This window comes from Aspergillus tubingensis, assembly GCF_013340325.1.
Source record: "Aspergillus tubingensis WU-2223L DNA, scaffold_1, whole genome shotgun sequence".
NCBI lineage: Eukaryota > Fungi > Ascomycota > Eurotiomycetes > Eurotiales > Aspergillaceae > Aspergillus > Aspergillus tubingensis.
In genome coordinates, this window is record NW_023336275.1 from 1,353,460 (window position 1) to 1,380,225 (window position 26,766).

Consider the following 26,766-nt stretch of genomic DNA (forward strand, 5'->3'; position numbering starts at 1 on the left):
GAGTGACCTACACGCCTGATTTTCAGTCATTGTGTTGGTGTACAGCCAGTTTAGTAGCCAGAAAGAACAGAAGAAGAGAATACCATCTCAATCATGGTATTGCAGACGATCCTTATCTCAAGATAATCAATCGGAACAGACGGTAATGTAATGCAAGAAAGCTGTTATAACGGACGACCGTTGAACCCTAACACATCATCCGACCGGAAAACAAACAAACAACGCAGTAGGCCAAATATAACCAGAACTCAGGAGCAACAAACATTAGGTTCTGAGCTATACTATTTACTGCTGGGAGAATCCATGTGGGCGACCCAAATTTGCGCCCGCCCGCCCGATAAATGAGGCGGCCATACCTGATTGAACTGCATCTCCGACCGGGGGATCTCCACCCGCCCGGATAGCCGTTTCATCCTGACCCCATTCTGGCATCAGGAACCCTATGTCCGTGTGCTCGATTGTGATTGTAAACTTACATCCAGACAGGGGTCAGGAAGGTGAAACCTAGTTCGAAATGGTAGGTAGCACTTCAGCTTGGTCGGACCGAAGGGGATCATGCAGCATACTTAACCCCTGATGCCGACGGAATGTACACCATTCCCTGCCAAGCGCGTCGTTCTTTCCGTGTCCATCCCAGTCGCTCCCTCGGATTCACTCATTGTATGTCCTCCCGCAGCGTGTTATATCGTGATACTAATTCTCTAAGATGATCCGTCGCGTTCTCTTGTCACTCGCTTTACAGTGCATGGTCACCGGGACCATTGCCAACCCTGACACTCTTTCGCACAACTATGACGAGCGTGGCCTGTTTGGTGATTCGGAATTCGATTATGTGGTCGTTGGTGGCGGTACAGGTGGAAACACTATTGCAACTCGGCTGGCGCAGAAGAATTTCAAGGTGGCAGTGATTGAGGCTGGAGGATCATATGAATTCGAGTCGGTGGCCGAGGTGCCTGCTGCGGACGTGCTTCCAGTTGGGTCGGATCCAGAAACAGCTGCTGCTCACGACTGGGGATTCGTCGCAGAGAATGTCCCTGGTGCGAATGGCCGGTCCATTCACTATGCTCGAGGGAAATGCTGGGGTGGATCGTAGGTGTCGCATATTGCTCAGATGGGACAAAGCTGACGCATATACAGCTCCGCGATGAACTTTATGATTTATCAACGGTTTGTGTTTATGCTCAAAAACATTTCATGATTGATTCCACTAACGGTCTGCCAGGCCAACCATCGAGTCCATGGAGCAATGGGCCACTGCCGTCAACGACAGCAGCTACACCTTCGACCAGACGCTGCCCTTCTACAAGACCAGTGTGAAATTCACTCCCCCTAACACTCAAATCCGGGCCAAGAATGCCACCGCTGGCTATGATGCCAGCGCGTATGTATCCACTGGTGGTCCGCTGAAGGTGTCGTACGCGAACTATGCGATGCCCTTTTCGACATGGATGGACCTCGGCATGAAAGCCATTGGCATCAACGAGACGCAGGACTTCAATCTTGGCTCATTGATGGGCGGCCAGTACTGCGCGTCAACCATCGACCCCAGCGGCGAGATCCGGAGTAGTTCCGAGGAGTCATTCCTTGCGAACAAACCGTCCACACTGACCACGTACGCAAACACCCTCGCCAAGAAGATCATCTTCAACAACCAGAAACAGGCGACTGGCGTGCAGGTCAAGGGCTCCGGAGGTAACATCTTCACCGTCAAGGCAAACCGCGAAGTCATCGTCTCCGCGGGTGCCTTCCAGTCTCCCCAGCTGCTCATGGTGTCTGGAGTTGGTCCGCAAGACCAGCTCGAGGAACACGGCATTCAGGTCGTGGCTAACCGTCCGGGCGTGGGTCAGAACATGTGGGATCACCCGTTCTTTGCGCCTTCATATCGTGTTAACGTGCAGACCTTCACCGCGATCGCCAATGACTTTTTGGGTATCGTCGGCCAGTTCATCAATATGGTCGGCTTCGGCAACGGCCCACTTACTAACCCTATCTCGGACTACCTTGCCTGGGAGAAGATCCCAGCGGCCCTGCGTAGTGCATTCAGCAGCCAGACTACCAAGCAACTGGCTTCCTTCCCGAGTGATTGGCCTGAGGCCGAGGTACGTGTTATTTTTTGCATGTATGCATCATACTACAGACACGCTAATGCAATACAGTACATCTCCGGCGCCGGATACATGGGCAATGTGTCTAATCTGCTCACTACCCAGCCCGAAGACGGCTACCAGTACGCCTCCATGCTGGCGGTACTCATCACCCCGGCATCCCGCGGCAACATTACGCTTCGCTCTGCTGACACCGATGACCTCCCCGTCATCAACCCCAACTGGCTCGCCACTCAGTCTGATCAGGAAGTCGCCATCGCCATGTTCAAGCGTGTTCGCGCGGCCTTCCAGAGCAAGGCCATGGCGCCAGTCGTCATTGGCAAGGAGTACAACCCCGGTCTGGAGGTACAGTCGGACGAGCAGATCCTCCAGTGGATCAAGGATAACGTCATGACGCTCTGGCACGCCGCTTGTACGTGCAAGATGGGCACGTCTGATGATGAGATGGCGGTGGTGGATAGTCAGGCTAGGGTGTATGGAGTCCAGGGTGTGAGAGTCGTGGATGCGTCTGCATTCCCGTTCCTGCCGCCGGGGCATCCCCAGTCTACCGTCTGTAAGTTATGCCTTTTACCTTGTGTTTCGATCTGGATTATAGACTGACGCGGACCAGATATGCTCGCGGAGAAGATCGCCAACGAAATTATTAACGGGGCGTGATTTCTATCCTTCATACCTTGAGCTCTTTCGTACTTTTCCTTCGTATATTGTACAATATATAACCAGAGTATCATAATTTATGAGCACATATTATCACGGAGAGCATCTCCGGAAATTCGAAAACATGTATACATAATCATAAGCCATCATCCTCCTCTCTCCCTCCCATCTATCTTGACATGTCAAGTATCATAGCAGGATTAATCCCAACCCCTCCGCTGCACCTTCTCCTTCTCCTGCTTCTCCGACTCCAAAACATCACTATCGTATCGCGGATCTAGCTTGTTCAACAACTTGTTCGAATGCGGCTTCGAGGTGGAAGGGGCAGTTGTGCTCGAACCGGGGCCGGGGAAACGAGGCTGACTGGCGGAGTCTTCGGGGTCGGTTTGGTCATTGTGGTCGATAGGGTCGACGTTCTTTGCGTCGATGAAGTCGCGGCCCATGGGGGGTTGGTCGGCCATGATGGGTAGCGGTGGGATTATTGTAATAGGTGGAGGGTATTGAGAGTGGTAAGTGATGTGTTCTAAATTGATCAAGACGCGTGTTTTGTTTAAGTGAATATGATCTTGATGATAGGAATACTAATGTATGCTTGGCAAAGGTGGTGGTTATATACTGATTGTTGTATCTGGAAATGGCCACTATTACATCATTGGTATATCATCCCGGCTACACTAATTACCAGTTAACGTGGAAATGACGATAGTCTGGAACTTCCAGAAACCGGACAGAATGCTGGACTCCGAGGAGATACTTATCATAATATGGCATTATCATAAGGATTATATAGCAATTGACGTCAAGGCCATAATGCTGCGACTGGAATTGAGGACGCGGGCTGGGGAGTGTTGATCCAAGCTCTCGCTAGCGGAAGACATGAGAACTGTCCGGGCATGCCGTGGGACAGCTCAAAAGTACACATAGACCCCGATCCCTGAAAGCTTAGAAATCATAAGTATCATTACATGAGCAATGAATCTCCTTGTATTTTGCCTTTTATTGTGATCCCGAACAATGGCTATCCTATCAACCCGAGTATTGTCTCGGATGTCGGATCTCGGATACCCCATGGATTGATTCATAAGCCCTTTCTCCCATCGGCTCGGCTGTCCCATCCGAACCACAGCTGAAAAGCATCCAGAACGCGGGGTATATAACAATATAACAACTGACGAAAGCATGAATCTGTACAAACAATCAATAGTTCTTCCGTAGCTACTCCATCCATATCAAATTCACCAGACAAGATGTCCTCCACACAACCCACCCACCGTCGCGCCGTCCGCCGAACAGACGACTACACCCCGAACACCCCGAAAGTGAACATCGTAACAGAGCCACTTACCCTCCCCTTATCCCCCACGGCAGTTCTCATCCGGGTCCACGCCGTGGCCCTCAACTACCGCGACGCCAACATCGCCAACGGCGGGAACCCATGGCCTGTTCTCCCCCACGGGATTCTGGGCAACGACGCCGCTGGGGAAGTAATAGCCACCGGGGATAAAGTGAAGACTCTGGTTGTTGGGGATCGCGCGGCGCCAATCACAGACACCGAGCAGATTACAGAGCGTGCGACGAAGCGGTCGTGGCTGGCTGCTGATGAAGATGGGGTGATGGCGGATTACATCGTTTATGATGAGAGTGTGCTGTGTAAACTTCCGACTTACTTGGATTGGGTGCAGGCGTCGATGATTCCTTGTGCGGGGGTTACGGCGTGGTCGGCGTTGAAGGGGATGAGGATTGGGCAGACGGTTCTGGTGCAGGGTGAGTCTTTATTTTAAGTAGTGGTTTGATTTTGAGATTGACGAAAGATTTTAGGGACCGGGGGCGTCAGCATGTTTGCGCTGAAGTTGGCGCTCGCGGCTGGCTTGCGTGTGATTCTGACTTCGTCGAGTGATGCGAAGCTTCAGGCTATCAAGGAGAAGTATTCTGGTTCTGCTATTTTGACGGTTAATTATAAGGACACGCCAGAGTGGGATGAAGAGGTGTTGAAGCTTACTGATGGTGTCGGTGTGGACTTGGTGGTGGAGAATGGCGGAACGGGCTCCCTGGTCAAGAGTATGCGATGCACTCGTCGTGGCGGGGTGGTCAGTCAGGTGGGATATCTTGGGAAGCAGGATCCGTCTGAGCTGCGAGAGCTGGTACCGACTCTTATTGATCGGAGGATTACCCTCAGGTGAGTGTTGTGGGAAGTAGTGGAAATGGGAAAAGTTTACTGACCTGCAAAGGGGCATTAACGCGGGCTCGAAGATTGATATGGAGGACTTTTGTGAGGCACTGTCGGCTTCGCAGACGCAGCTCGAAGACCTTATTGATAAAGTGTTTCCGTTTGAGCAAGCCGAAGAGGCTGTTGAGTATGTTTGGCAGGGTAAGCAGGTTGGGAAGGTTGTGTTGCGTTTGTAGTTAGATGTCTATATTTGTCGCATAATGAAGATACAGTGAGTTAGTATTCGAACAAATATGATAAGACTCTCTCCAACTAGCAGTATCATATCATTTTGGTCTATATAGTAGTCATGACAAATCATCACATCTTTAATCATAATGCCTTAATAGCAAACTGCCTCCCTGCCAGCTTTCAGCCAAACCCCAATCATGGCGACAATCAATAAGGATTCGTAGCATTCCACACCTCAAACCCCACCCCCGGATTCAAAATCAATGTTGGGTCCAAAACTCCCGGATCCATCTCAATCAGCTCCCTCTCATCCAGCTCCCCATCCCAACAATACCTCTCAAAGCACCGCTCACACTGCCTGGTCCTCTCCATCCCTACCCTCTTCAAACTCCTCTCCACAGCCGCACACCCGATACACTCCGCCCACTCCCCATCCCACGATCCATTCGCTTGCGTCACAATGTCGAAACTATTGATGAAGATGTCCTCCATCTGCTCGCGACTCGTCGCCGTCTGCCAGAACGAGAAGTTCGTGTATGCGCTATACGGCGCATTGGCCATGTACAGCACAATCGGGGCACGATCGTCGCCTGTGGTAGTGAGGTTCGCATCGCAGCCGAAGAATTGTGGGTGGAGTGTGTAGTTCAGGTTCACCATTGTCTTGGAGGGTGGAATTACGGGAAAGGGAAGTCCCGTTGCGTTGGCAGCGAGGTATGTGTTGTAGAGGTTTGTGCCATTGTTCCAGGAGTATGGGTCTGCGTCTTGGGAGTCGTCCCAGGCTATGATAAAGTCGACGTTGCGTGCAGGCTGGATTTGACCCCATAGCGGGATCGTTTGACCTGTTTCGCTGCCGTCGACGAGTTTTAGGGTTGAGGATGTGTGAGCGTTGCCGGTGGAGAGGGAGAGATTGGTGAATGGGTTGGGGAATGTTGAGTAGGCAACTTCTGTTAGGTTAAGATCGAAGGTGTCGGCAAACGCTTCGACGAGTCCGTTCAGGTTGGCGGGTTTGCTGAGTCGTTTGACAAGAGAGGGCTTGTGGGTGGTGGAACGTTTGGCAAATTGGCCGAGGGTTCCGTTGGAGACGCTTTCGAGATACCAGAAGTTGAAGGCGCCGGCGGAAGTGCCGATGACCAGTCTAAAATAAAGTCAGAAGCGTGCCAGACTATATGCACCGAATTACTTACGAGGACCGATCGAACCCTTTCCAGCATGTACTTGAATTTACTGGAATTCCGTTGGACAGCTGGTTTCCGAGCCACTCGGTGGGTGTAAATGCATGCACATCTCCTTCCCAGGCGCCGAATTCGAAAGGAGTCAAGTCGAACTAATCGGATTAGCTTGGAGCTGGTGGTTTATTGAAAAGGAGTGTTACTTACAATCGTCCCATTAGATGACGGTACCAAAAGGTCGTAGTACTCAGCATCTTGCGGTTCAACTGAAGCCAGGTGAATGATAGGCATCGGCATTTGGTGATTGATAAAGTTGCTCAGATTGCGGATCCCCGAAAACGTGGTGTTGAGGCCCCCGGATTGTCCGGGTATGAACTCGTACGCGAACCCCCGCCCCAGATAATCACTTATACCTATCTCGAAGCCAGCCTGATGCTTTGTAGCAATCTGTTCGAACATGACAACCTCGGTGGCAGCTTCAGCAGAGGTGTTTGTGACTGTGAGGAATCGGTCAATCTCCGGTTTCCAGTAATCGACGATCTCGTCTGCAGTAGGAAAATTGTAGGATGGGAAGGACACTGCGGGCCAGGATCCTCCGGACAGGCCGGATAGGTAGGTCATGCTTTGCAGAAGTCCGCCTGTACGTTGCTCGTTGGCTGCGGGAAGACGGTCATCCAAAGCACGGATTAGACCTGCCCCGGTGAAGGCGGACCCGAAACCTCCGCCGCTGATGGCCATTCCCATAACTGGGGTCTGGTTGGTGTAGTTGAGACGCGAGATGTATTCATCTGTGTCAAAGTCGTCCAGGTTGAGTCGTTCCAGATATGCCTCTAGTGAGCCCAGGACGACCTTCTTGCGCCCTTCGACCCATTCCGATTCATCTCTGCTGAGTCCAACTGCCGGTCGGATCCATTGTAAACTTGTTGGGCAGGAGACAGGATCTGGCGCATAACCTTGGGGGTGTTCCAGGGCAGAGGCAAGAGTGGCAGCTGCTGCTGAGATTAGAAGCGGTAGCATTGCAACGATGTTCCCGAGACTGATAGAGAATTTAGAATGCTGCTAAAGTTGGACTTTCAGACTCGAATGTACAGACCATTATATACACATAGATATGTGCGTTCAACATCCTGGATACCATATTCAGATCGAGGTGTTGTTGCCTGTATAGCATGTAGCATTCAGTGCCATCCATTCAACCTCGCTGTGATCGGTCCCCCGCAAGGCCTTCCTAAACAAGTATGCAGTACTCCGTAGCAGTGCGTCATATTCAGCCCTGGAGAGTAGTATGGATGGCAGTAACGTCCCAGCGCAGCTGAAGCCTTTAAACAGGGAAGCAAAAAGAACTATCTGCTGCGCATATTGCGGGCAACTTCACCAGCCACGGGCTTCCGGAGTCTGCGATTCGTTGTCTCGTATCCACAGTGAAGGCGCCACGATCAACTAAATCCACTTGGGCTGAGCAGATCTGCATAGCTAGTGGTCTAACCGCCTCGATCAATAAATAGGAATTGAGGCAGTCCACAGCCTTACCCATGGTAACGGCAAACCATACTCCTTCGGGTACCAACAAGAGCTTCGATCGACATGTCATATAATATTGTCAAAGCACAAGTATCAACAAGACGTTCCATTGGTCTGGAACTGCGCCTCCAGTGCATTATATACTTATCCGCCGTCAATCGGAAGGATCATGAGTTGGCACGGACCTGTCAGAAGCTTGGAAGGTGGAGCGTCACGGATGGCTGCGGGACTCACAATCCTGCTGCCTACAGGGCACCAACAAGCATCATTGCTGTAGGGTTAGACTTTGGGCATGGCATCATCCTCGAGTCCAAGAAGGGTATCTCTTGCGACTGTTTCTGTATCGATGCCCTAGGAGCACAGCCTCATTTGCGACCGTGCAGAAGGATAATGTGACTTGCTCGTCGAAAACAAGGAAGAACTGCGAAAGTGGGATCAATCCCAAACAACATCATTACTATCATTGTTCATGCTTTTGTCATACTAAATATATCATACAAACACCCTCGACATCTCAAGCATCTAGCAAATTCTTTCCCCGCAGTCTCTCGCCATACTTGATGAAGATCAAGGGCATCAACGAGAACACCAAAACAATCAGCGCCAGAAGTGTTCCGCCCCAGTTATATCCAAGGTGCTTGAACAGTGGTGGTCCTGCAAGGGGCAGGAATGCGGCGCAGGCATTTCTGGGAACCAGCATTGCGCTGGTAGCACTCGCGGCGTAGATGCCGAAGAGGTCCACGACGTAAGTTTGCAAAGTGATGGTGGTAGACACCAGCCCAAACCCAATGATGCCCGTGCCAATAATTGGCGCAATCCATTGGACATGATACTGCGCAGTCCAGCCAAAAAGAAAAAGGCCACCTGACATGATGAAGCATGCGATCAAGACAGGAGGCAGGCGCTGCTCTGGCTTGGAAGTGCCGGACCGTGCCCGGGCTGTGCGCACATAGCGGTCTAGCAGGAAGCTGCACAAGAAGGCCCCGAGAATGAGCCCAAGGCACAGTCCTAGGAAGGCTAGACCGGATGCTCCTTCGGAGAAGCCGTACACATCCTGGAACAGTGTTGCGATGGTTGTCATCACCAGGTAGGTGTAACCATAGACCACGCTGAGATACAGGGTAACCAGTATTAACATGGGAGACCGGATGAGCAGACGGAGTGGCCGGAGGATAGTCTTAAAAAATACGTGGCTGGCTGTCTTTTCTGTATCTTCCGGACTTTCAGTGCCACCTTCGAGACCCTGCTGTTTGGCTTTGCGTTTCTGGAGAGTGACGCTGTATGTTTCACGGTACACGACAAGAATGAGCAGGGACAGAGTCCCAGTCGCAATAGTCGGTAACCAGAATGCCCATCGCCATCCGGCCTTTTCACCTAGATAGGAACCGATGATAGGACCTACGACTGGTCCTAATGCACCGGTCAAGGACATAATGGACATGGCACGTCCGCGATTTTCCTCGGGGAAAAGATCGCTAACAATGCCAGGACCGATGGCTGAAGCTGCGGTCGCCGCACCACTCAAAAACCGGAAGGCAATCAGCATCTGGATACTAGTGCTGGCAGCAGTTCCAGCCAAAAAGGCGACAAAGAAGAGATTGGCAATATTCAGAGGCCATTGTCGGCCATACAGCTCAGAAAGCGGTCCCCATAGCAATGGCGCTATGATTTCTCCGAGTTCCCAGATGGAAACAATGAGGGTACGGTAGAGGGCATTGTCGGAATGGAAATGAGACAGAATGGACGGGGATACGGGGGCTGCTATGATGGTGGACAACTGACTTTCCCGGGCGCAACTGTCAGACACCTTGACATTGAGTTTATTGATGGGGGTTTAAGCTTACACCATGGTTGATAATCCCGCGACAAGGACGACGGTGATCCACTTGTACGTGGTGGAGCGGGTTTGGGGGTCAAAAGGATCATAATCGGCCGAGTCCACGGGGCTCGTCGACTGGACGGTGACCTCGGTTTCTTTGCAATGGCCATCTTCCTCATCCATTTTGGACTGGTGTAGTAACCACCAATGAGAAGGTAGGGAGAATTATTCTCAAAACTTAATGGAATGGGAAGGAAGACTGAAGATGAAAGGGAGGAGCCGATGTGCTGTTAAAAAAAAAAAGGAACGGGATGAAAGGAATGGAGGGGAAGATCGGACGAGCAAAGGGTTTGCGCTCAGACCGAGGCTGATCAGGCTTGATGCTCCTTTGACAGTAAGCAGATAAGCAGATAAAGTACTTTGTCCACTCAGACCAGGCTAATGGACTAACAGAAAACAGAAGGTGGTACTGTTTGGCCCCCAGTGGGCTTGCAGGGGGGCTTGCAGATTTACTGGCCACTAAACGTTGCTACTTTCTTAATTGCATTGAAGCTAAATAAGCTAATTTAGGTGCTGACTAGGGTTTTCTGCGCTAAAAGTCCCTTTTCCCCTCCTCTCGGCTGCCCTTCTTGGCTAGTTTCTCCCCCAGCCGAACCAAATCAGCCTCGCCCTTGTCTATTCCGAAAAAGGATCGGCATAATGCCCGTGTTCCTCGAAATACTTGCTCATCGTCGGGTAGTGCTCACTATCCTCAGGACAGAAAGCGTAGCGCTCAATGCTATGGACGATCGGCTTGTAGTCGGTCAGTCGCTTGTAGCAAGCATTGCGTTCCGGTGCCTTCGACCAGGCGACCAGCTTATCAAAGTCCTTGCATTGCATTAATTGGCCTTCTCCACCACCATTCAGCAGCTGAAGAGATGGCATGGGGGTATCATCGGCCTTGCACATCAGATCCTGTCGCAGGGAATCGAGGCAGTGTTCGATATGAGGAGCGGGGATCGAGCTCTCTTGTCCGGACCAGAGTTCATGGTAAGAGTGGCGCATAAGTTTCTAGTAGAGAAAAGTAGAATTTCAGCGTCTATCCCGAGTTTGAAATGTTGCGACGGTGACACTCACGAGACAGTGGAGTTGATGGAACACCTTGACGAAGTAGATCCTTCGGTTCGAATCCCAAGGGAAAGCCCAAGAGTCCGACAGACCCTTGCTCTGAGCCCATTCCCAGGTGGGAGCAATAACCATGGGGTCCATGCTCAGGTTCTCCCACATCTCATCCGCATGTGTCTTGTTCTCGCTAGTATACTCGGAGTGGTGGGAGTAAGGCAGGTGAGTATCCCATGCGAGACCGGCTGGTCATACGAAGCAATGTTAGAGATGAAACTTCAAGTTGAGGCTTGTGAGATAAGTACGTACTGTAAGGAGACCGCTGCTTAGCCATGGCCGCATCAGGATCCAAGTCCTGAATGGGGACATTGTGACCCTTCTGGAACACGAACCATCCCACGTTCAGTGAGAGCGAAAACAACAGTCCCAAGAGCAGCAAAGCGTTCGTCCAGCTAGGGAATCTGGAGACTCTGGGCTGAGGTGCGACTCTCTCCGAGTCCTCAGCCAGAAGCCCCTGGTCACTGTCGTCGTCACGGTTGACTTTCTCGTAGGAATACATTGTGAGAGGGGGGAATGAGCATGGAGGGGTTTGACAGCCGGAGGGGCGTCGGGGGTCAACGCAATGCTCAGATTTTAAACACCGAGCCCTTGTCACATTTGTCACATTTCTGATGGAACGTCGGCTCCGGAACACATCATGCGATGCCGGCAATGGGGCTGTCGGCGATGTGGGTTCACATTGCATGAAAAGAGCTCAAGCTAATGCAAGGCTGGTCAGCACGGCACACCGGTTGATAGTAGCGTCGCAAACAGGTAATCCTTCGCTATCTGAGGCTCCACTATGTGACGGCCTGCTTCTATCCCACCGGATCAATTGTCTTCGGACCTTGCCGGTCCTCCGCCGCTGGTTCCTATGTAATCCCCTCAAATCCCCCCTCGCTCCTCGTTCATTCAGCAGCAAACCCTCAAGTCTTCCAGTCTCACACTTCTAGTCCTCCTACCACAAAAGGTATGCTCACCTCATCTGGGGCGACACCAATTTGCAGTGTTCTTCGGGTTAACATAGCTCTGTGACAGACTCCTGCCTTCCTCCGAGACATTCTTATCTCAAAACATCCACATCTCACAAAATGCGTGTCGCTACTCTCGTCCTCGTCGCCTTCTCGGCTGTGGCTCTCGCCCTCCCTACCACCAACAACGTCGAGCGTGCCGCTGCTGACGCCAACGTCCGTCAGATGGACGAGCTGACCGTTGCCGCCATCAGCAAGTAAACGGTTAAGCGGGATACTACAAAGAATATATGATACAATGGAAAGATTTATGTATTTAGTTGTGAAATTCAAGTTGATTAACTAAGTATCTTTTGTCGATTCCGGTCTCATTAATTCTATATCACTGTCCGAACACTTGGTCGCATTGTATGCCGACTGCACCGTAGGATGTTTGAGCTCAGTCGGCTTGAACATACCACTGGGGAACGACTCCAGGAATTCTCGAAGGTATGGCACACAGGCAGATAAGATAGCCACCGTTTGAAGCACTTGACTGCAAATCGCCCATTGCCAGACATTGGTCGGTAGAGGGGAGTCGGCGTGGAGCTTGAAATTACGGACGTAGCACAGCTGCACAATACTGCCAGCGATATCCCTAGAAAGAGGTCAGAAGTGTCGAAATCTCGGTAAAGTATTGCGACATACAGGATTCGGATACCGAAGCAGCTTATTACCACCAAACGCCTTTTCAGACTCAGTTGCAGGCGGAAGATGATGAAGGATGGGACTGCGATAATCATAATCTCGACCAAGACGTTCATGACCCCAAATGCTATCCAAATTCCGGACTTGAAGACATTAGCAATGTTTTCGTAGCCGGGCTAACACATCGTATTCTACTTACCACGTCAAGACACTTCCCGCCGACGATGTTCCAAACTTCGGGTGGATGGCATTGTAGGCATACCACGATGGCCATCACCACAACCCATATCAAAAGTAGACCTGTCGCTGCCAGGACAGACTTCGACTGGCCTGTCGACGAGAGCAGACTGTAGAAGAGAACCATGACAGACAGCTTTCCCAGTCCCAGCGTCAAAACATACAGCACCTCCATGGAATAGAGGGCCTTCTGCATGACGACCACCTGGTCATCTGAGAGAGGGGAAGCTTGTCCCAAGCCATGAGTAGCAGCGACGGATACAGCTGCCCCGGAGGCAATTGATGCGATCTACTGGCAGTCAGTTTTACTATACAGATGGCACGAAGCAAACAAATTATCTGAGAGAGCTAGCTAACCAAAGTGCTCAAAAGGAGCGTCACACTAGACACCTTCCTCCTCAAAACCTGCCAGTTTGTCGTCAAACAGGCTACGACAGCGATGAAGGAGACGATGAGGAGGAAGCATGTCACGACCTTGACTGCTGCAGAATGGTCTGTCATGACTTTCAGGCGTGAAACAAAATAACCTTCATGGTACCGAATCGGATTCCAAGGCACAGGTAGTGAAGGATTTTGGCTGGCTACGAAACTGATCGTGATTGAACGATTTTAGGCATATAAGGTAAATAAGACCGCTGGCTGAAGAGAAGGCAGATCCTACTTGTGAGCAGTGCGTGAACAGCCCCATACACAGCCCAGCAAGCAAACATGCTCTCTGCACGAGCGGAGATGGAGCACGGGTCGCACTGGAGACACACAGGAGCGACAGGATACGCTGGATAAGACTGGATCCCACTGGATACTACTGGGGCTGGCGCGTGCCGCCCGGAAAGTTTAGTCGGGGAGGCCCGATGATCGCCAAGGCCGTCGGCCTATAAGCGTCGCACTATGGCTCTGCGCCCCTCCGCCTGGATTCTCTAGCGGCCGCCCTCTCTGCACACTGCAGGAATATCTAACCCTAATGGGGAAACACCAGTCAATACATGTGAGACGGTTGGCTGTCTCGGTCTTACTGCTTATGGCCAAGACTGCTTGAGTAGCCGAGCTGCCTTGGCTAATATGCTTCTTGGTTTTGTGCTGTGTTGGTGGTCGTGGTACGTAGTGGTGGTGGGTGGGCTTTCCCGGCCAACCCGAACAAGATGGACAGCTAATAGACTAGGGCTGACGTTGGATGGTCCCATTGTTGTGGTGGTGGACGGGTGGTGCACACCCTCCCCTCCCTGTCTACTTCTCCACTTTCCAACTCCACCCCCCTGCTTGCCAGCCTTCATTCCTTTCTCTCTTCCTTCCGGAGTCGCTTGGTCGCGTTCCAATTCCAATTTACGCCCATATGAGACACGCGGCAGCCAAGATCGTCTAATTTAGTAGTAGTTGAACATTTCTCGATAGGCTAGACTACTAGAACACTGGGGATGCAATTTCGTTTCCTCACACTCAGCCATCCTTCAGATATCGAAATAACGGCCCCCAACTTACAATGCATCTGGCCCCCAATCATCGCACGATACTTTCTGCAGCTGATAACGTAGAGGGACCCTTTGCTTCTTCGGGTAATCCGGCCGATAATTGGTCTAATGGCAGGACTGTGTGTGGCAATCCTGCAGGGTTTACCGTCTACGTTGGATTTTATCCGGCCGCGCTTGCATAAAATGACTCCGAATCAGTCTCTTAAAATCCATGCCTTCGAAATCACACCTTCTCTTACTTGTCTAGTTGCCTGCGTCTTGGACTGGTCGTGACGAGTTCCCAAAATGGCCAGGAACAGCGATGTTGAACATTCGATCGAGCTGCGTGCTCCAACGAACCGGGATTCTGGCACGCCGAGCAAGGCTACTTTTAGTAACGATGCTTACGAGCTGGCCAGGGTCGGAAAGAAGGAGGTGCTGAAGGTAACCAACACACACGTTATCCCCGAGATTCTACTACCATCAGCCGCTGAGATCTACCCTTGCTAGCGACGATTTGGTCTAACGAGTACTGTCGGGTTTGCCTGCAGCTTGATGCTGACTTGGGAAGCGGTTATAATGTATGCGATATTTTTTCAATATTCTTTTTTTTCTCTCTTTTACCCCTCTTTTTGTTTCCCCACTCCCCCTTGCTTTTTATCCCGTCAGAACTCTACAAGCTAATAGGGATAATTAGGAACATTGGCTTGGGACTCACCAAGTAAGGCCTACCATGGAATGAGCTTACCTCTGAAGAAAACTGTTTGTTAACCCTTGTGCAGTGGTGGTCCCGCCGGTTTGGTGTATGGCTTTCTTGGGGTCTGGGCGGGCATCATTTCCGTGTTCATTTCGATGGGGGAGCTAGCAAGCATGATGCCGTCGGTATGTGTCCGACACTTCCTGCAGCTGAGAATGAGCCTAATTTCTCACCACAGGCGGGCGGACAATATCATTGGGTGAGCATCTTGGCCCCCAGGTCGGCCAGGAAGTTTCTCAGTCATGTCACTGGTATGTGTGCGACTCCATGTGCCGAGTATGCGAACCGCGGTCCGAATTAGCTAACGCAAGGAAACATCCAGGCTCGGTCTGCATTATTGCGTGGACAGCGGCCCCCACAGCCGCCATCTACCTGGCCGCCAGTGTGCTGCAGAGCACCATTGCCATGAACATCCCCAGCTATGATCCCAAAGGATGGCACATCACGCTGATCATGTGGGCGATTCTGCTCGTCTGCACAGTTCTCAATACTTGGCTGGGGATGATCTTGCCGGTCATTGAAGTGCTTATCCTACTTGTCCATGTGCTTGGCTTCTTCGCCGTCTTGGTTCCGCTCGTCTATTTGGGGCCCAAGGCCGATCCGCGATCGATCTTTACTGTATCCTTCGATTATGGCGGCTGGGGTGATCTGACCTTGGCTACCTTTATCGGGTTAAAAGGCACTGTGGCTGCGTTTGTTGGTAAGGCAGACTTTCGCGTCTAATCAACTTCAACATGATATACTGACTCGGGTTTTGTGTTCACTAGGTACTGATGGCGCGGTTCATGTAAGTGCTTCCTTCTCGGTGTTTAGCCGCTGTTTGAGTCAGTTGCCAAACTAACCCCTTACAGATGGCCGAAGAAGTCGCCAACAGCAGTCGGGTGGTCCCCCGTTCTATGCTGCTGGCCCTCATGATCAACGGCGCAACTGGCTTTGCCATTCTGATTGCCTTCCTCTTCACCGCTGGAGACCTGTTGAAGATTGTGGAATCCAGTGCCTCGTATCCCTTCATGTACATGCTGGCGAGCTCGACGGGCAGTAAGGGTGCTGCGGTTGTTCTCTCCAGTATGATGGCCATTCTGCAAGCGTGTGCAGGACTCGCGGGTATCTCTTCCGGCAGTCGTATGCTGTGGTCATTCTCCCGCGAGCAGGCCATTCCCGGCTGGCGCTGGGTGCGACAGGTAAGTGATGGGCCTAGCCTCTATTCGCCCTCGGGTTGTTTTGTTAGGAATATTCTAATTGCGATCGCTCTTATCTACAGGTGAACCAACGGACTCTCGTGCCCTTCCACAGCACGTTGGTGGTGGTTATCGCAGCCGGTCTGCTCAGCCTGATCAACATCGGGTCGGCAGTGGTGCTGAACATCATTCTGTCGCTGGTCCTGGAGGCCTTCTTTGCCTCGTACATGATCTCTCTGACTCTCCTGCTCTATCGTAGATTGCGCGGCGACCTCACCGAGCCGGGTCAAGGCGGCGGTGTCCTCAACTGGGGGCCCTTCCGAGTCAAAGGGTGGTTGGGCACGGCAAATAACATCTTTGCCATTGCCTACTCCATCATCATGATGTTCTTCGGGTGCTGGCCACCGGAGAACCACCCTGCTCCCAAGAATATTAACTACAGCATTGTCATTTTCGCGGGAGTAACCCTCATCAGTATCGTGTACTATGTGGGATGGGCGCGGAAGCACTACAAGGGCCCGCTAGCCGAGATTTAGTTGGATGCTTTTGACTAACTAACAGCTCGGGAAATGGCGCAATTTTCCACTTGATTCAGGGACTTTTCCCCTACTTGACAGTGGCGTCGCCCTAAAATAGTCTACCTTATACCATAGTACTACTTTTTTTAATTAAAAAGAGGGATTCATTTAGTCCGTCCGTGACAGGGTAACATCGGCTTCCGGCTACTAAATTAGTTCATTACTTGGTAGATAATTTAGGGAGGATAACTAATCTAACTAATCTATTTTCCATTCACTACTCTCTATTAGTCAAGTCAGATACTTTTTTTCTCTTTCTCTTGTTGTTTCCCCTCATCCCGCGCGCGCCCCCTCAATTTCCCCGTTTCAATCGATCATCCATCCATCAATCCTTTCCCAAGAGTCCAGCCAGCCCAGCCCATCATGACCAAGTCGCAGTTCGAAGTCCGGGAAATTCACACCAAAGAGGAATATGCCCGTCTAGTCGACGTCCTCTGGTCGGCCAACTTCAACCCTTACAAGTAAGTGAGCGCGCAATTTACCACCACACATTCCTTCCCTTCCTTCTTCCTTCATTAATCTCCTCCCCCAATCCTCCCTCCTATCCTCCCATCCCCGTACAGTAGTAGAGTTTCAAACTAATCTTGCCGGTCGCACCACCACCACAATCAACAGCCCAGTATTCACCGCCGTCCACCCCGTAAGCGGCCACACCGCAGAAGACCGCGTAAAAGACAAAGCCCTCGACACGGAAATCCGCTGGGCCGCTCACGAGAAGAATCCCGCCTCCCATCTCATCTATGTGATTGATACCGAGACCGGTCGCGTCGCCGGTGGCTGCGAATGGCTCATCTTTCACAAGAACCCCTTTCCCAATGGCCCTCAACCGCTGTCATGTACTTGGTACCCGGAGGGTTCGGAACGCGCGGAATATGCTAGTCGCATGCTCAGTCAGGCTTTCTTTCCGAGACAGTGTTGGTTGCAGAGGCCTCATGCTGGTATATACCCCTTCATTACATTTACTTTATCCATTATTGAAGAGAGCTAACTGATGAATGAATAGGCGTAAATGCCATGGGCGTCCACCCCGATTACCGCCGTCGAGGCGTAGGACGACTCCTCATGCAATGGGGCCACGAGAGGATCGATCCCCTAGGATACGAGAGCTGGATCGAGGGCAGTCCCATCGGTCGCTGGTTGTATGAAGAGAGCGGATACAAGCGTGTCATCAGTCTGAACATCGACTTTGCGAAGAAGAACCCCAGTGATGAGTGGAACAGGCTGGTGCATGAATGTCAACCGCCCGCGATTCTCTTGCTTTGGCGCCCTCCGCGCGGTGAGTGGAATGATAAGGTGCCTCCGGGTCCGTGGGCGGTTACCGAGGATACCTGGAAATAGGTTCGTCGGTTCGTCAAGAGTGTTGCGATCTTAGATGTAGAATAGATGAGATGATGTTGATGATTGATATGATGATGGAATAAAGACAAGACTTCTTTCTTAGTCACTGTGTTTCTTGTTCGCTGATACTCGGGGAAACTTGATGCGGAGACGCCGTTTCCCCTCACGCTTTTAGGTTTCGCATCCAACTCTGTTCTGTGTCCAGACCAGCCTTCATGCGGTCATAGTGCACGCCTTAAGGCCAAAGCCTGCTGAAGCTGGATGTAACGATATGCTTATATTTTTCGTGTTCTTTCATTGGTAGTGGTATTTCCCTGCGGATGGCGACTCCCATACAAAGGGTCCTTTACGAAGAGCTGACTCTCCTCGTGTAATTGCCATCCACGTCTCTCTGGCCGGTTATACCGCAAGCGGACGAGGTCTAAGTATCATCAATACAATCTTACCCTTCAGGCCACCCGTAGCTTCGCGTATATCAATCACCTGTTGCGTTAAGACGCATACAATCTCCACCTTCTATTGTGTCTGCAAGTCCCCTCATACTTCACATGAACAACATGAAGCCAGAAGAAACATACGACTTCATCGTAGTCGGAGCAGGCGTCGCAGGTAATCCCCCAATCACAATATCTCCCACTCATACTGATAAGCAACAGGCTGTGTGGTAGCGAGTCGAATCTCGCAAAGCCGTCCCGATCTGCGCATCCTGCTCATCGAAGCCGGCGTCGAGAAAGACGATCGGACATCCGGCGCAATGGGCTTCGCGGCAGGATTCGGCTCGGATCTCGAATGGCCCCATCGCTCGGTACCGCAGGAGCGCGCTTTCGGAGGTGATACGGTGTGTCTGGCCTCTGGCAAAATTGTCGGGGGAGGGTCCGGGGTAAATTATCAGGTGTTTACGCGCGGGCCGGCTGTTGATTAGTGAGATTCCATACTATTAACGGTGATATGGTTACGAAGATTGTTGCTGATATGACTGTGTTTGGTTAGTGACCAATGGGCAGATCTTGTTCAAGACCGGAGATGGTCGTGGAATGGTCTTTTGCCGTATTTCAAGAGGGTCGAGACGTGGTATCCTTCTGTGGAGATGAAGGAGAGAGGCCTTCTCACTGTTGATTCTCATGGAGATTGTGGGCCGATCAAGGTAGCTATCGCATCTATCTTCTGCATTACGAGTTACCTTGTTGATATCGTATAGGTCAGCCATGCGACGAACAGTGGACTGCCACGAAATTACCCGTTGCGGGAGAAGAGTCGCAGATTCCACGAATTGCTCGGTCGCAAGCAGGTGGATGATATGAATAGTGGACAGCAGCTGGGGTACTCGGAGGCGTTTAGTTCCACCTATGCGGGATTGAGGAGCTTTGCGAGTAGCTACCCTTTGGGGAGTAACGTCACTGTCTGGACGAATTCAACAGTGGAGAGGCTCATGATGACTGGGAAGACTGTGGAAGGCGCCATTATTGCGCGATCAGTGGGAGATCAGATTGAGCGCGTCCATGTCAAGGCTCGGAAAGAAGTGATCCTCTCAGCTGGGGCATATGGATCACCCAAAATCCTCCTTCTAAGGTGAGTTAGCATTAACTGCTTCTGAGGATAGAAAAACCTAATAACAGTAACAGCGGCATCGGCCCAGCAGAAGAATTGCAGCCACATGGCATCACTCCAGTCGTAGACCTTCCCGTGGGGAAGAACTATGCTGACCACCCTCATATATTCACCTACTGGTCGATTGACGAGCACAATGCTACCCTAGGTGATGGGGAGATGGAAACAGAACAGGTCCATTGGCTAGCGGGCTTACCATACGACTGGATGTCTTTTGCACCTGCGGATGCAAAGACACAAGAGCTGGCCAAACAAGTTCTGAGCTCAGCCGAGCGCAATCGGTACTTGGCTGAGGGGAAGATGCAACTTGAAAACTTTATTGTGTATGCTGTTCGTCAAAGCTCGCAGAAAGAAAGGCACTGCTAACCAAGTCAGTTACACCGCCGTCGACACGTCCGCTCGCAAGAAACCCCTCGAAGGCTGGCCCGGGAAGCGCGTCATCAGCCTCATGCACGTTCTCGTCGACTCAGTATCACGGGGTACTCTCACGCTGCGATCATCTGACCCTGCTGACACCCCCGTGCTCGATCCCAAACTCCTTGCATCCCCGATTGACCGATCGGCGATGTACGAGAATGTGCGGGAGACTGCGCGTGCCATACAGGCCGTCGAGGGTCTTAATGCTGTCGAGTTCGGCGTCGACGATTCCCTCCGTGACAATTGGTCCGATGAGGCGATCGATGTCCGGGCGAACCGGAGTGGTGGTAGTTGCTTTCACTACTCGGGGACTTGTGCGATGGGGGAAGTTGTCGACACTGAGTGTCGGGTGTATCAGGTTGAGCGATTGAGGGTTGTGGACTCTGGTGTAATCCCACTACCGTTGGCGGCGCATTATCAGGCGCCTACGTATGGTGTTGCTGAACAGGTAGGTATTGGAGCATGGGGGCATAGTGCTGCTGCTGATATGTGCATTGTAGGCTGCTAATATGATTCTTTCCTCGGTGGCGTGACCAGCCGGATCTCTCACTATTATCGAGAACTGGCAATAAAAGGAGTAAGATACATGGTTGTTGGAAAATGTGCCTATGTTCGATGCTCGATGTAGGCCATTGTCGTGCCAAAAAGTTGCGATCCCGGGCGGGGCCGCAGGCCATGTCCACTTTGATGAAAATGGATGGAAAGCACGGAGAAGAGGTTATTCATAGCCAATAAAAAGAAATGATGCTGCCGTCACTCACTCCTGGTGGGAGAGGAGGGGGGGAAGAAGCAAATACAAAAAGAAAAAAAGAAACGACCGAGACGTGACTCGAACACGCAACCACTGCCACATCCACTACCGGAAGGCAGCGCGCTACCATTGCGCCACCCGGCCGTACTTGATGTTTGTTGCAAACACTTTTGCCTTATGCCTGAAGATTGTACCTTGTTCCACAAGAGGATTCCTTGCAGACAGGCTAGGTCAACAGGCGGCAAATTTGGGTGTCAACCTTAGGTTCTTATCTTTTCTCGGTTATATTTTTTATGTGGAGCATGTATAATGTGCCAGTTGACTTATTAGACTATTCCTCCCGTAGGCGGGCATGTTCACGATTCCACCACCTGGACACTGCAAGATATATATTCTCTTCCACTAGTATACCGAGCATACTCACTAGTAGACTAGCAATTACACTTACAGGCTTCATCTCACTTGCCCTATTGCCGACATTTAGCACCAATAAACTACCATGCAGTGTCTCATAGTGTACACAAGGCTATATATGCGATCGAACATACTCCTTTACCTTGCCAAAAATCACCACATACTGATCCAAAAACCCAGTGACACAGTAAGCCTAAACGTCAAGTCTATGGGTAAGATCTACTATTCTACTCCGTAGAGCTGCTTCAAGAATGGCAAATTATGATTATACAAATAAACTGGTCCACTGTTATTCTCTATAGCCCACTGACAGGCGGCAATGAGCTGAGTGCGAGCTAGATGCTAGTCGATTGGACGGAAAAAAAAAAAAAAAAAAGCGACCAGAAAGCTTAGCAATTAGCGCATCACTAATAAGCCAGTCTACCAAGGTTTCATTGGCCCATTGATCCGTTAGATCTCGACCTTGTCCGTGCTCAAAAAAGGCTGGAATCGGAGTCCCGACTCGTCCGCCTGACGTGAGATTTAAGTGGATGTTGAGCTTACCTTTGTATTGGGTGGTGCAAATAATACCCCATGTCTACGCACTACACGACACTGCAACCAGCCGAACGTCGTTGGCTCGCACCAGCTGGCCTGCAATGGCTTGCTGAGCCCCAGTAGGTACACATGTAGTGCGAATCAGCAGTATGGTGCCTTTAGTGACAGCTTTGTACCCCTCCCTCATCTAGACTACCATAATGCGCTAGCGATAGATCCATATAATCTACAGCCGCCCCTCTCTATCACCCATAATCTGACCACCGTAATCTCATCAACCGTATTATTACCATCCAGCCAAATGGCACCCACCATCCTCTTCGTCCCCGGTTTCTGGGAGGGCCCCAAAGTCTTCACCCCCGTATGCGATCTCCTGAAGGCTGATGGCTTCAAGACAGAAGTCTGCACATTACCCAGCACGGGCACCACCTCGCCCGGAAACCCGGCTATGACCGATGATATAGCCGCCGTGCGCGACCATCTGACGAGCATCGTGCACCGCGGAGAAGAGGTCATTCTCGTATTGCACTCAGCTGGTGGATTCCTCGGTAGCACTGCCATGGAAGGCCTGAGCAAGTCGGCTGTCGGACAGGGTGGAGTCGTCAAGATTGTCTTCTTGGCTGCGGCGGTTTTTCCGGAAGGTCATGAACACGAGGATTTGCCATTTGCTGTTGTTGAGGTTGGTTACCCAGCCTATTTATGTTCTCGCCCCTAATATGGTGGTGTCTGGTTGACGTGTGAATTGACAGGGAGGTGCGATGTACTGCGTCGATCCTGAGGTGCTGCTTCTCAACGACGTTACTGAGCCAGAGAAGACAAAGTGGCTGGCTATGCTTGCCCCCCAGCCGGCTGATGGTTGGAATGGCAGGGTGCCCTACGCTGGGTGGAAGGATGTGCCCAGCGTGTACCTTGTCTGTGAGGGTGATAATGCTCTTCCAGCGGGCCTCCAAGAGCAACTAGCTAACCTGGCGGGGAGCCAGATCGAGCGGTGCAGTGCTGGCCACATGCCTCAGCTCAGTCAGCCATCGCGGGTGGCAGAGGTTATACGTGCTGCTGCGGCAACCATTTGATGGCAGCGAAAATTAGAGCATGAGTGTGATGAAGAATACGATAAATCAAGCAAGATTGAGATGTTGGGGCACTGTATATCTGAAGCGCAAAATGACGCGAAAATAGAAGAAAATGGTATATGACGTGAACATTAATGAGCGATTTGGATAGTATTGTACAGTTATTCAGAATCATCCGACTCAATCCCTTGGCCATTGATGGCGAGTAGCTGGACATCACTGCACGACAGTGAGTCAAGAGAAGTCTTGGTTTGGGGTAGGAACTTACAAGACAAGGGTTGAGTTGCCAGGAATAAACGGAGGAGCTCCCCTGGAAACAACATCAGCGCAAATTCCAAATCTTTGGGATATAATGAAACTTACCTCTCGCCATATCCAAAGTGACTGCCGGACATAAGGAATAGTTAGTAGTGGACATGTTGAAAGGAGATAGCCATTGTAAATAAGACATACGGGCCGAATGTAAGATAGGCTCTTTCACCCAGACTCATCCCCAAAATACCAACATCCCATCCTGAAACTGATCAGCCTAACATTCTGCAGGGGTTGCTGCACTGACGCACCTTTGATCACCTGGCCGACACCGACCTTGAAAGTAAAAGGAAATCCCCGTTTAATACTGCTGTCGAATCTATAGTGGGACCAATATCAGTATGAAGAACAGCCCAGGCCATGCAAGTAATGGTAAAACAAACGGCAAGCCGTGTCTTCCTGTTTGATAGGAACATACCGACGCCCTCGGTTCCTTGACCGTGCCGGGTCGTAAAGATAGCCGTGGTAATGCACGGTTACCATGTCACCCGGCTTGGGATAATCCACGCCATTGCCCGGGCGCAGAATATCCTTGATGAAATCGATAAACCCCATATTTTTTGGTCAGGTAATCTGGTAAACTCCAGATGGATTGTGGGGAAACAATGGGGTTGTGAACGGGGCACGTCTTCCTGCCAGCAGGTCACATGACCAGTTGAGATTGTGCCGGAACGGAAAAAGTTTATGATTTGAGCCCTGCAGAAGAGGCTGGGTGGAAGGTATGTCTGCTTCACTGCGGTCGGAAGATGAACTCTATGGAATGAAATTATACTAGATAGAATAACACAACAGAGCATCTGTTTCAGCTAGGTTTGATACTGATTTCCTTTGATTTTGACTACAAAGTAGTAGTTGTAGCACATCAGTGCCTGAGGTATCCATACATTCACAGACAGGTGTGAATCCCCGGTATGGAGTACACTGGAGACAGTGAGTGTATTCACGGCTTCTCACTAGTTGCCCTGAAACGCGTCCCGTCCTTCACCGAGCCAATCATTCACACTAGCCTAGCATAATGAGGGGTTTTTGCTATTGGATAAAAATATAACAAGGTTGCACAGCAATTCAACTAAAAGACGGCGCATCCTCCGCTAAATCTCGAGGAGGGAGTTAACCGTTGTTATCCCATTACCCTGACTGGAATTCGCCACAGAAGACAACGGCACTGTCTATTATCATGCATGAAATGTTATTGTCATTCATCGCATTGCGCCTAGAACCAAAGGGCAGGGCTCAACCGGCTTGTCACTGTCATGCCGCTAGCGAAAGTCTCCCTTTTATATCCCGATTCCCTCTCCAGGGACCAAGATGTTTCCTATCTCCTGCAGTATCGGTAGCAAGACACTATACTATCACATCAAGACATTATCATAGTAAGTGTTCACTGCAGCAAAGCAGCTCCGAGCAGACAATATGCCTGCCTCACGCCTCAAGCGACAGGACAGACCCAAGCACTCTGAGCTTGATACACAACGACATGCAGTGCGCGCCGGCATAGAACGTGGAGAAAGCAACTTTGAAGAGGCAAACAAATCAGAGAGGGAGACATGGGCCAAGGCAAATAGACACCTGCTGATTCAAGTGTCCGGTATCAGCGAAGAAAGTCTGATTGATGAAGGCCGGGCTGGACGATACTCATGTCCGCCACTTATGTCGGCAGATTCGGAGGCCTTTCTAAGCCCCGAAGAGACCACCGCCATGCCTCGTCCCGCCTTCTACAGACAAGTATGGAGTAGGCCTAGCCTTGTCATGCGGCCAATGTATCCGTTGACGCCTGACGACAGCCCCGAGGACGAAATGAATCCTAAAGCACACAATGCTTCGAAACAACTCCACCAGACTTTGGAACAATTTACCACCGGCACTACCAGCTCCAGTTCCGACCTTGCGAGCTCCACCATATCCAACTCACAGGGGCATATCAAGAGGTGTGCACGGCACCAGAGACGTTCGACCCCGTACTCTCGGCCTAGCCGTGCCCCCCGACCGAGCCGCATCCATTCGCCGAATGAGTGGCTCGGTCGGATGCAGGATTGCTTGAGCGAGGTTGACATGGAGGTTATCGATCAGCAAACGGACCTTGTTGGGCTCCGTAATTACGACCTGAGCCATGTCATTGTCAGCCACCGAGAGTACCCCTTCAGGGAGATCAACTTTATCATGCTCGTATGGAAAGATGTTACGGGCCCAATAGACGTCGATTGGCCTGCTTTGCAGGTTCCCCTTAAGAATCGCTTGGCAGCATCGTACCACGGACAGAATGACCACGGAAGCCGAAGGGCCCTCTACGGTGGGATCGTAGTGGGCCAATTGGCTCAATTTTATGTCTTTGTGGGAGAGGGACCGGCGCAGTTGAACCTGTCCATTTTCGAGGACAACAAACTGACGCTCAACCTGGAGCATGACCAGGAACTTATCGACGGCCATCTGTCCTGGGTTAAGAACGAGTTTCCGCCGGAAGTATACGAGGAGATCGAGAACGATCCCAGCATACAGGCAGCTGCCTGTTGCATCGAGGACTTTTTTGGCTCCGTGAGCTCGTCTTCAACTGCGTTCGACCTACTGCCCGAGCCCGAGATCGTGCTGGTGACCGACCAATCCAGCACGTCAGCACCATTGCCTCAGCCCGAGTTCGTGCCGGAAGAGCTGTCACCAACTATCCTCGAAGTGGAAAATACCTTTGAAGATTTCCTTAGGGAAGTCACCTGGCAGTCTGCCGAATCCGAGCATAGTCAAGACGAGAATGAGCAAGCCGGCAATGATGACGACAGCGATGGAATTAAAGAAGACAAAATAGATGATGTAGCCGACATCATTGACGAGGACACCCTAATAAAAAAAGCCCTGAAGTACGTGGGTGAAGGAGCACTCGACACAGTAGTCGGGTCCGTATGTCTAACAGACGAACTGAACTTTGAGACCGATGACGAGCAGGGACGTTATATCAAGAACGAGCTCTGCTGAAGTGGTTGGAGGTTCTCATGGCCACCACTTAAACCAGGTCATATGGCTTCGAAAAGTCCACGATCCTAAAAGTCCACGATCCTAAAAGTCCACGATTTTGTACTGCAGAATTTCGAGAAACTTTGTCGAAGATAGCTTGAAAATATGACTGTTGCTTACCACTTTAAAAAACCCGATGCCTTCGTAGTACGATTCAACTAAGAAGACCTTTGAAGTGAGAGCTAAGGTACGAAGAGGACACTGTCAGTTGGGGCTTATGAAGAGTTGAAATAAGGTTTCTAGGTTGCGCACGAACCCATGGATTAACAGGCTGCTAATTAAGATTCATGGGTTATGTATGTTGTAGTGTGAATGACTGCTGGAGCTTCTGATTGATGATTGGTCCACAGAGCCAATTAAATAAAAGGTACATAGACACGATTGTTGAAGCATGCCGTCACTTGTTGGAGGCCACATGACACCAAACCAGATCATGTCAACCACTATCCTCGTGCATTAGCCCCTCTTGTACACCTGTCCATGTATACAAGGTGGAGTTGGCGTCCTTATGTCTTGTTCCATATTCTTTTGGGTAGTATTTAAATTCAATTCAGTCAAAGTTCTCAATGTGTAACCCGTCCCTTCCTATCTATATGCTGACTATACAGATGCATCGCCGCTCAAATAGTATATAGCAGCTTGTAACCTACAGAA

The 26,766-nt window shown here is 50.9% G+C and overlaps 13 protein-coding genes and 1 non-coding gene across 14 annotated transcripts; 7 read left to right on the plus strand and 7 right to left on the minus strand.

The window, feature by feature from the left end:
• Nucleotides 1-576: 576 nt before the first annotated feature.
• AtWU_00463 (GMC family oxidoreductase) lies at nt 577-2,762 on the plus strand (the record flags this gene model as incomplete). The annotated part of the gene is made up of 6 exons (XM_035495579.1): nt 577-660; nt 707-1,089; nt 1,138-1,167; nt 1,223-2,099; nt 2,157-2,658; nt 2,716-2,762. The coding sequence occupies 6 exons, from the start codon at nt 577-579 to the stop codon at nt 2,760-2,762; spliced, it is 1,923 nt and encodes a 640-aa protein (XP_035351472.1).
• A 200-nt stretch (nt 2,763-2,962) lies between these two features.
• Nucleotides 2,963-3,223, minus strand: AtWU_00464 (uncharacterized protein; the record flags this gene model as incomplete). Its single annotated transcript, XM_035495580.1, has 1 exon — nt 2,963-3,223. The coding sequence occupies one exon, from the start codon at nt 3,221-3,223 to the stop codon at nt 2,963-2,965; it is 261 nt and encodes an 86-aa protein (XP_035351473.1).
• Nucleotides 3,224-4,009: 786 nt separating this feature from the next.
• Nucleotides 4,010-5,165, plus strand: AtWU_00465 (zinc-dependent alcohol dehydrogenase family protein; the record flags this gene model as incomplete). Its single annotated transcript, XM_035495581.1, has 3 exons — nt 4,010-4,526; nt 4,581-4,938; nt 4,991-5,165. 3 exons carry the CDS (start codon nt 4,010-4,012, stop codon nt 5,163-5,165), a joined length of 1,050 nt encoding a protein of 349 aa, XP_035351474.1.
• Nucleotides 5,166-5,367: 202 nt separating this feature from the next.
• Nucleotides 5,368-7,346, minus strand: AtWU_00466 (lysophospholipase 1 precursor; the record flags this gene model as incomplete). The annotated part of the gene is made up of 3 exons (XM_035495582.1): nt 5,368-6,295; nt 6,345-6,484; nt 6,537-7,346. 3 exons carry the CDS (start codon nt 7,344-7,346, stop codon nt 5,368-5,370), a joined length of 1,878 nt encoding a protein of 625 aa, XP_035351475.1.
• A 1,018-nt stretch (nt 7,347-8,364) lies between these two features.
• On the minus strand, nt 8,365-9,852 carry AtWU_00467 (MFS transporter; the record flags this gene model as incomplete). Its single annotated transcript, XM_035495583.1, has 2 exons — nt 8,365-9,631; nt 9,695-9,852. The coding sequence occupies 2 exons, from the start codon at nt 9,850-9,852 to the stop codon at nt 8,365-8,367; spliced, it is 1,425 nt and encodes a 474-aa protein (XP_035351476.1).
• Nucleotides 9,853-10,344: 492 nt separating this feature from the next.
• Nucleotides 10,345-11,329, minus strand: AtWU_00468 (uncharacterized protein; the record flags this gene model as incomplete). Its single annotated transcript, XM_035495584.1, has 3 exons — nt 10,345-10,719; nt 10,786-11,015; nt 11,080-11,329. 3 exons carry the CDS (start codon nt 11,327-11,329, stop codon nt 10,345-10,347), a joined length of 855 nt encoding a protein of 284 aa, XP_035351477.1.
• Nucleotides 11,330-12,122: 793 nt separating this feature from the next.
• AtWU_00469 (putative integral membrane protein) lies at nt 12,123-13,205 on the minus strand (the record flags this gene model as incomplete). The annotated part of the gene is made up of 4 exons (XM_035495585.1): nt 12,123-12,417; nt 12,468-12,610; nt 12,667-12,993; nt 13,062-13,205. The coding sequence occupies 4 exons, from the start codon at nt 13,203-13,205 to the stop codon at nt 12,123-12,125; spliced, it is 909 nt and encodes a 302-aa protein (XP_035351478.1).
• A 1,250-nt stretch (nt 13,206-14,455) lies between these two features.
• On the plus strand, nt 14,456-16,620 carry AtWU_00470 (choline transport protein; the record flags this gene model as incomplete). Its single annotated transcript, XM_035495586.1, has 9 exons — nt 14,456-14,593; nt 14,660-14,730; nt 14,847-14,870; nt 14,932-15,031; nt 15,085-15,157; nt 15,229-15,606; nt 15,674-15,693; nt 15,758-16,087; nt 16,168-16,620. The coding sequence occupies 9 exons, from the start codon at nt 14,456-14,458 to the stop codon at nt 16,618-16,620; spliced, it is 1,587 nt and encodes a 528-aa protein (XP_035351479.1).
• Nucleotides 16,621-17,025: 405 nt separating this feature from the next.
• AtWU_00471 (GNAT family N-acetyltransferase) lies at nt 17,026-18,000 on the plus strand (the record flags this gene model as incomplete). The annotated part of the gene is made up of 3 exons (XM_035495587.1): nt 17,026-17,123; nt 17,278-17,600; nt 17,666-18,000. The coding sequence occupies 3 exons, from the start codon at nt 17,026-17,028 to the stop codon at nt 17,998-18,000; spliced, it is 756 nt and encodes a 251-aa protein (XP_035351480.1).
• A 557-nt stretch (nt 18,001-18,557) lies between these two features.
• Nucleotides 18,558-20,558, plus strand: AtWU_00472 (GMC family oxidoreductase; the record flags this gene model as incomplete). Its single annotated transcript, XM_035495588.1, has 7 exons — nt 18,558-18,609; nt 18,657-18,921; nt 18,991-19,144; nt 19,199-19,569; nt 19,623-19,931; nt 19,984-20,473; nt 20,526-20,558. The coding sequence occupies 7 exons, from the start codon at nt 18,558-18,560 to the stop codon at nt 20,556-20,558; spliced, it is 1,674 nt and encodes a 557-aa protein (XP_035351481.1).
• Nucleotides 20,559-20,839: 281 nt separating this feature from the next.
• On the minus strand, nt 20,840-20,920 carry AtWU_t20. Its single transcript is given in 2 exon segments — nt 20,840-20,875; nt 20,885-20,920. It is a non-coding gene; the product is annotated as a tRNA-Arg (tRNA).
• Nucleotides 20,921-22,028: 1,108 nt separating this feature from the next.
• On the plus strand, nt 22,029-22,797 carry AtWU_00473 (alpha/beta hydrolase; the record flags this gene model as incomplete). The annotated part of the gene is made up of 2 exons (XM_035495589.1): nt 22,029-22,406; nt 22,477-22,797. The coding sequence occupies 2 exons, from the start codon at nt 22,029-22,031 to the stop codon at nt 22,795-22,797; spliced, it is 699 nt and encodes a 232-aa protein (XP_035351482.1).
• A 161-nt stretch (nt 22,798-22,958) lies between these two features.
• Nucleotides 22,959-23,664, minus strand: AtWU_00474 (FKBP-type peptidyl-prolyl cis-trans isomerase; the record flags this gene model as incomplete). The annotated part of the gene is made up of 6 exons (XM_035495590.1): nt 22,959-23,016; nt 23,066-23,107; nt 23,161-23,181; nt 23,251-23,311; nt 23,361-23,428; nt 23,528-23,664. The coding sequence occupies 6 exons, from the start codon at nt 23,662-23,664 to the stop codon at nt 22,959-22,961; spliced, it is 387 nt and encodes a 128-aa protein (XP_035351483.1).
• Nucleotides 23,665-24,522: 858 nt separating this feature from the next.
• AtWU_00475 (similar to An18g00890) lies at nt 24,523-26,073 on the plus strand (the record flags this gene model as incomplete). Its single annotated transcript, XM_035495591.1, has 1 exon — nt 24,523-26,073. The coding sequence occupies one exon, from the start codon at nt 24,523-24,525 to the stop codon at nt 26,071-26,073; it is 1,551 nt and encodes a 516-aa protein (XP_035351484.1).
• Nucleotides 26,074-26,766: the final 693 nt, after the last annotated feature.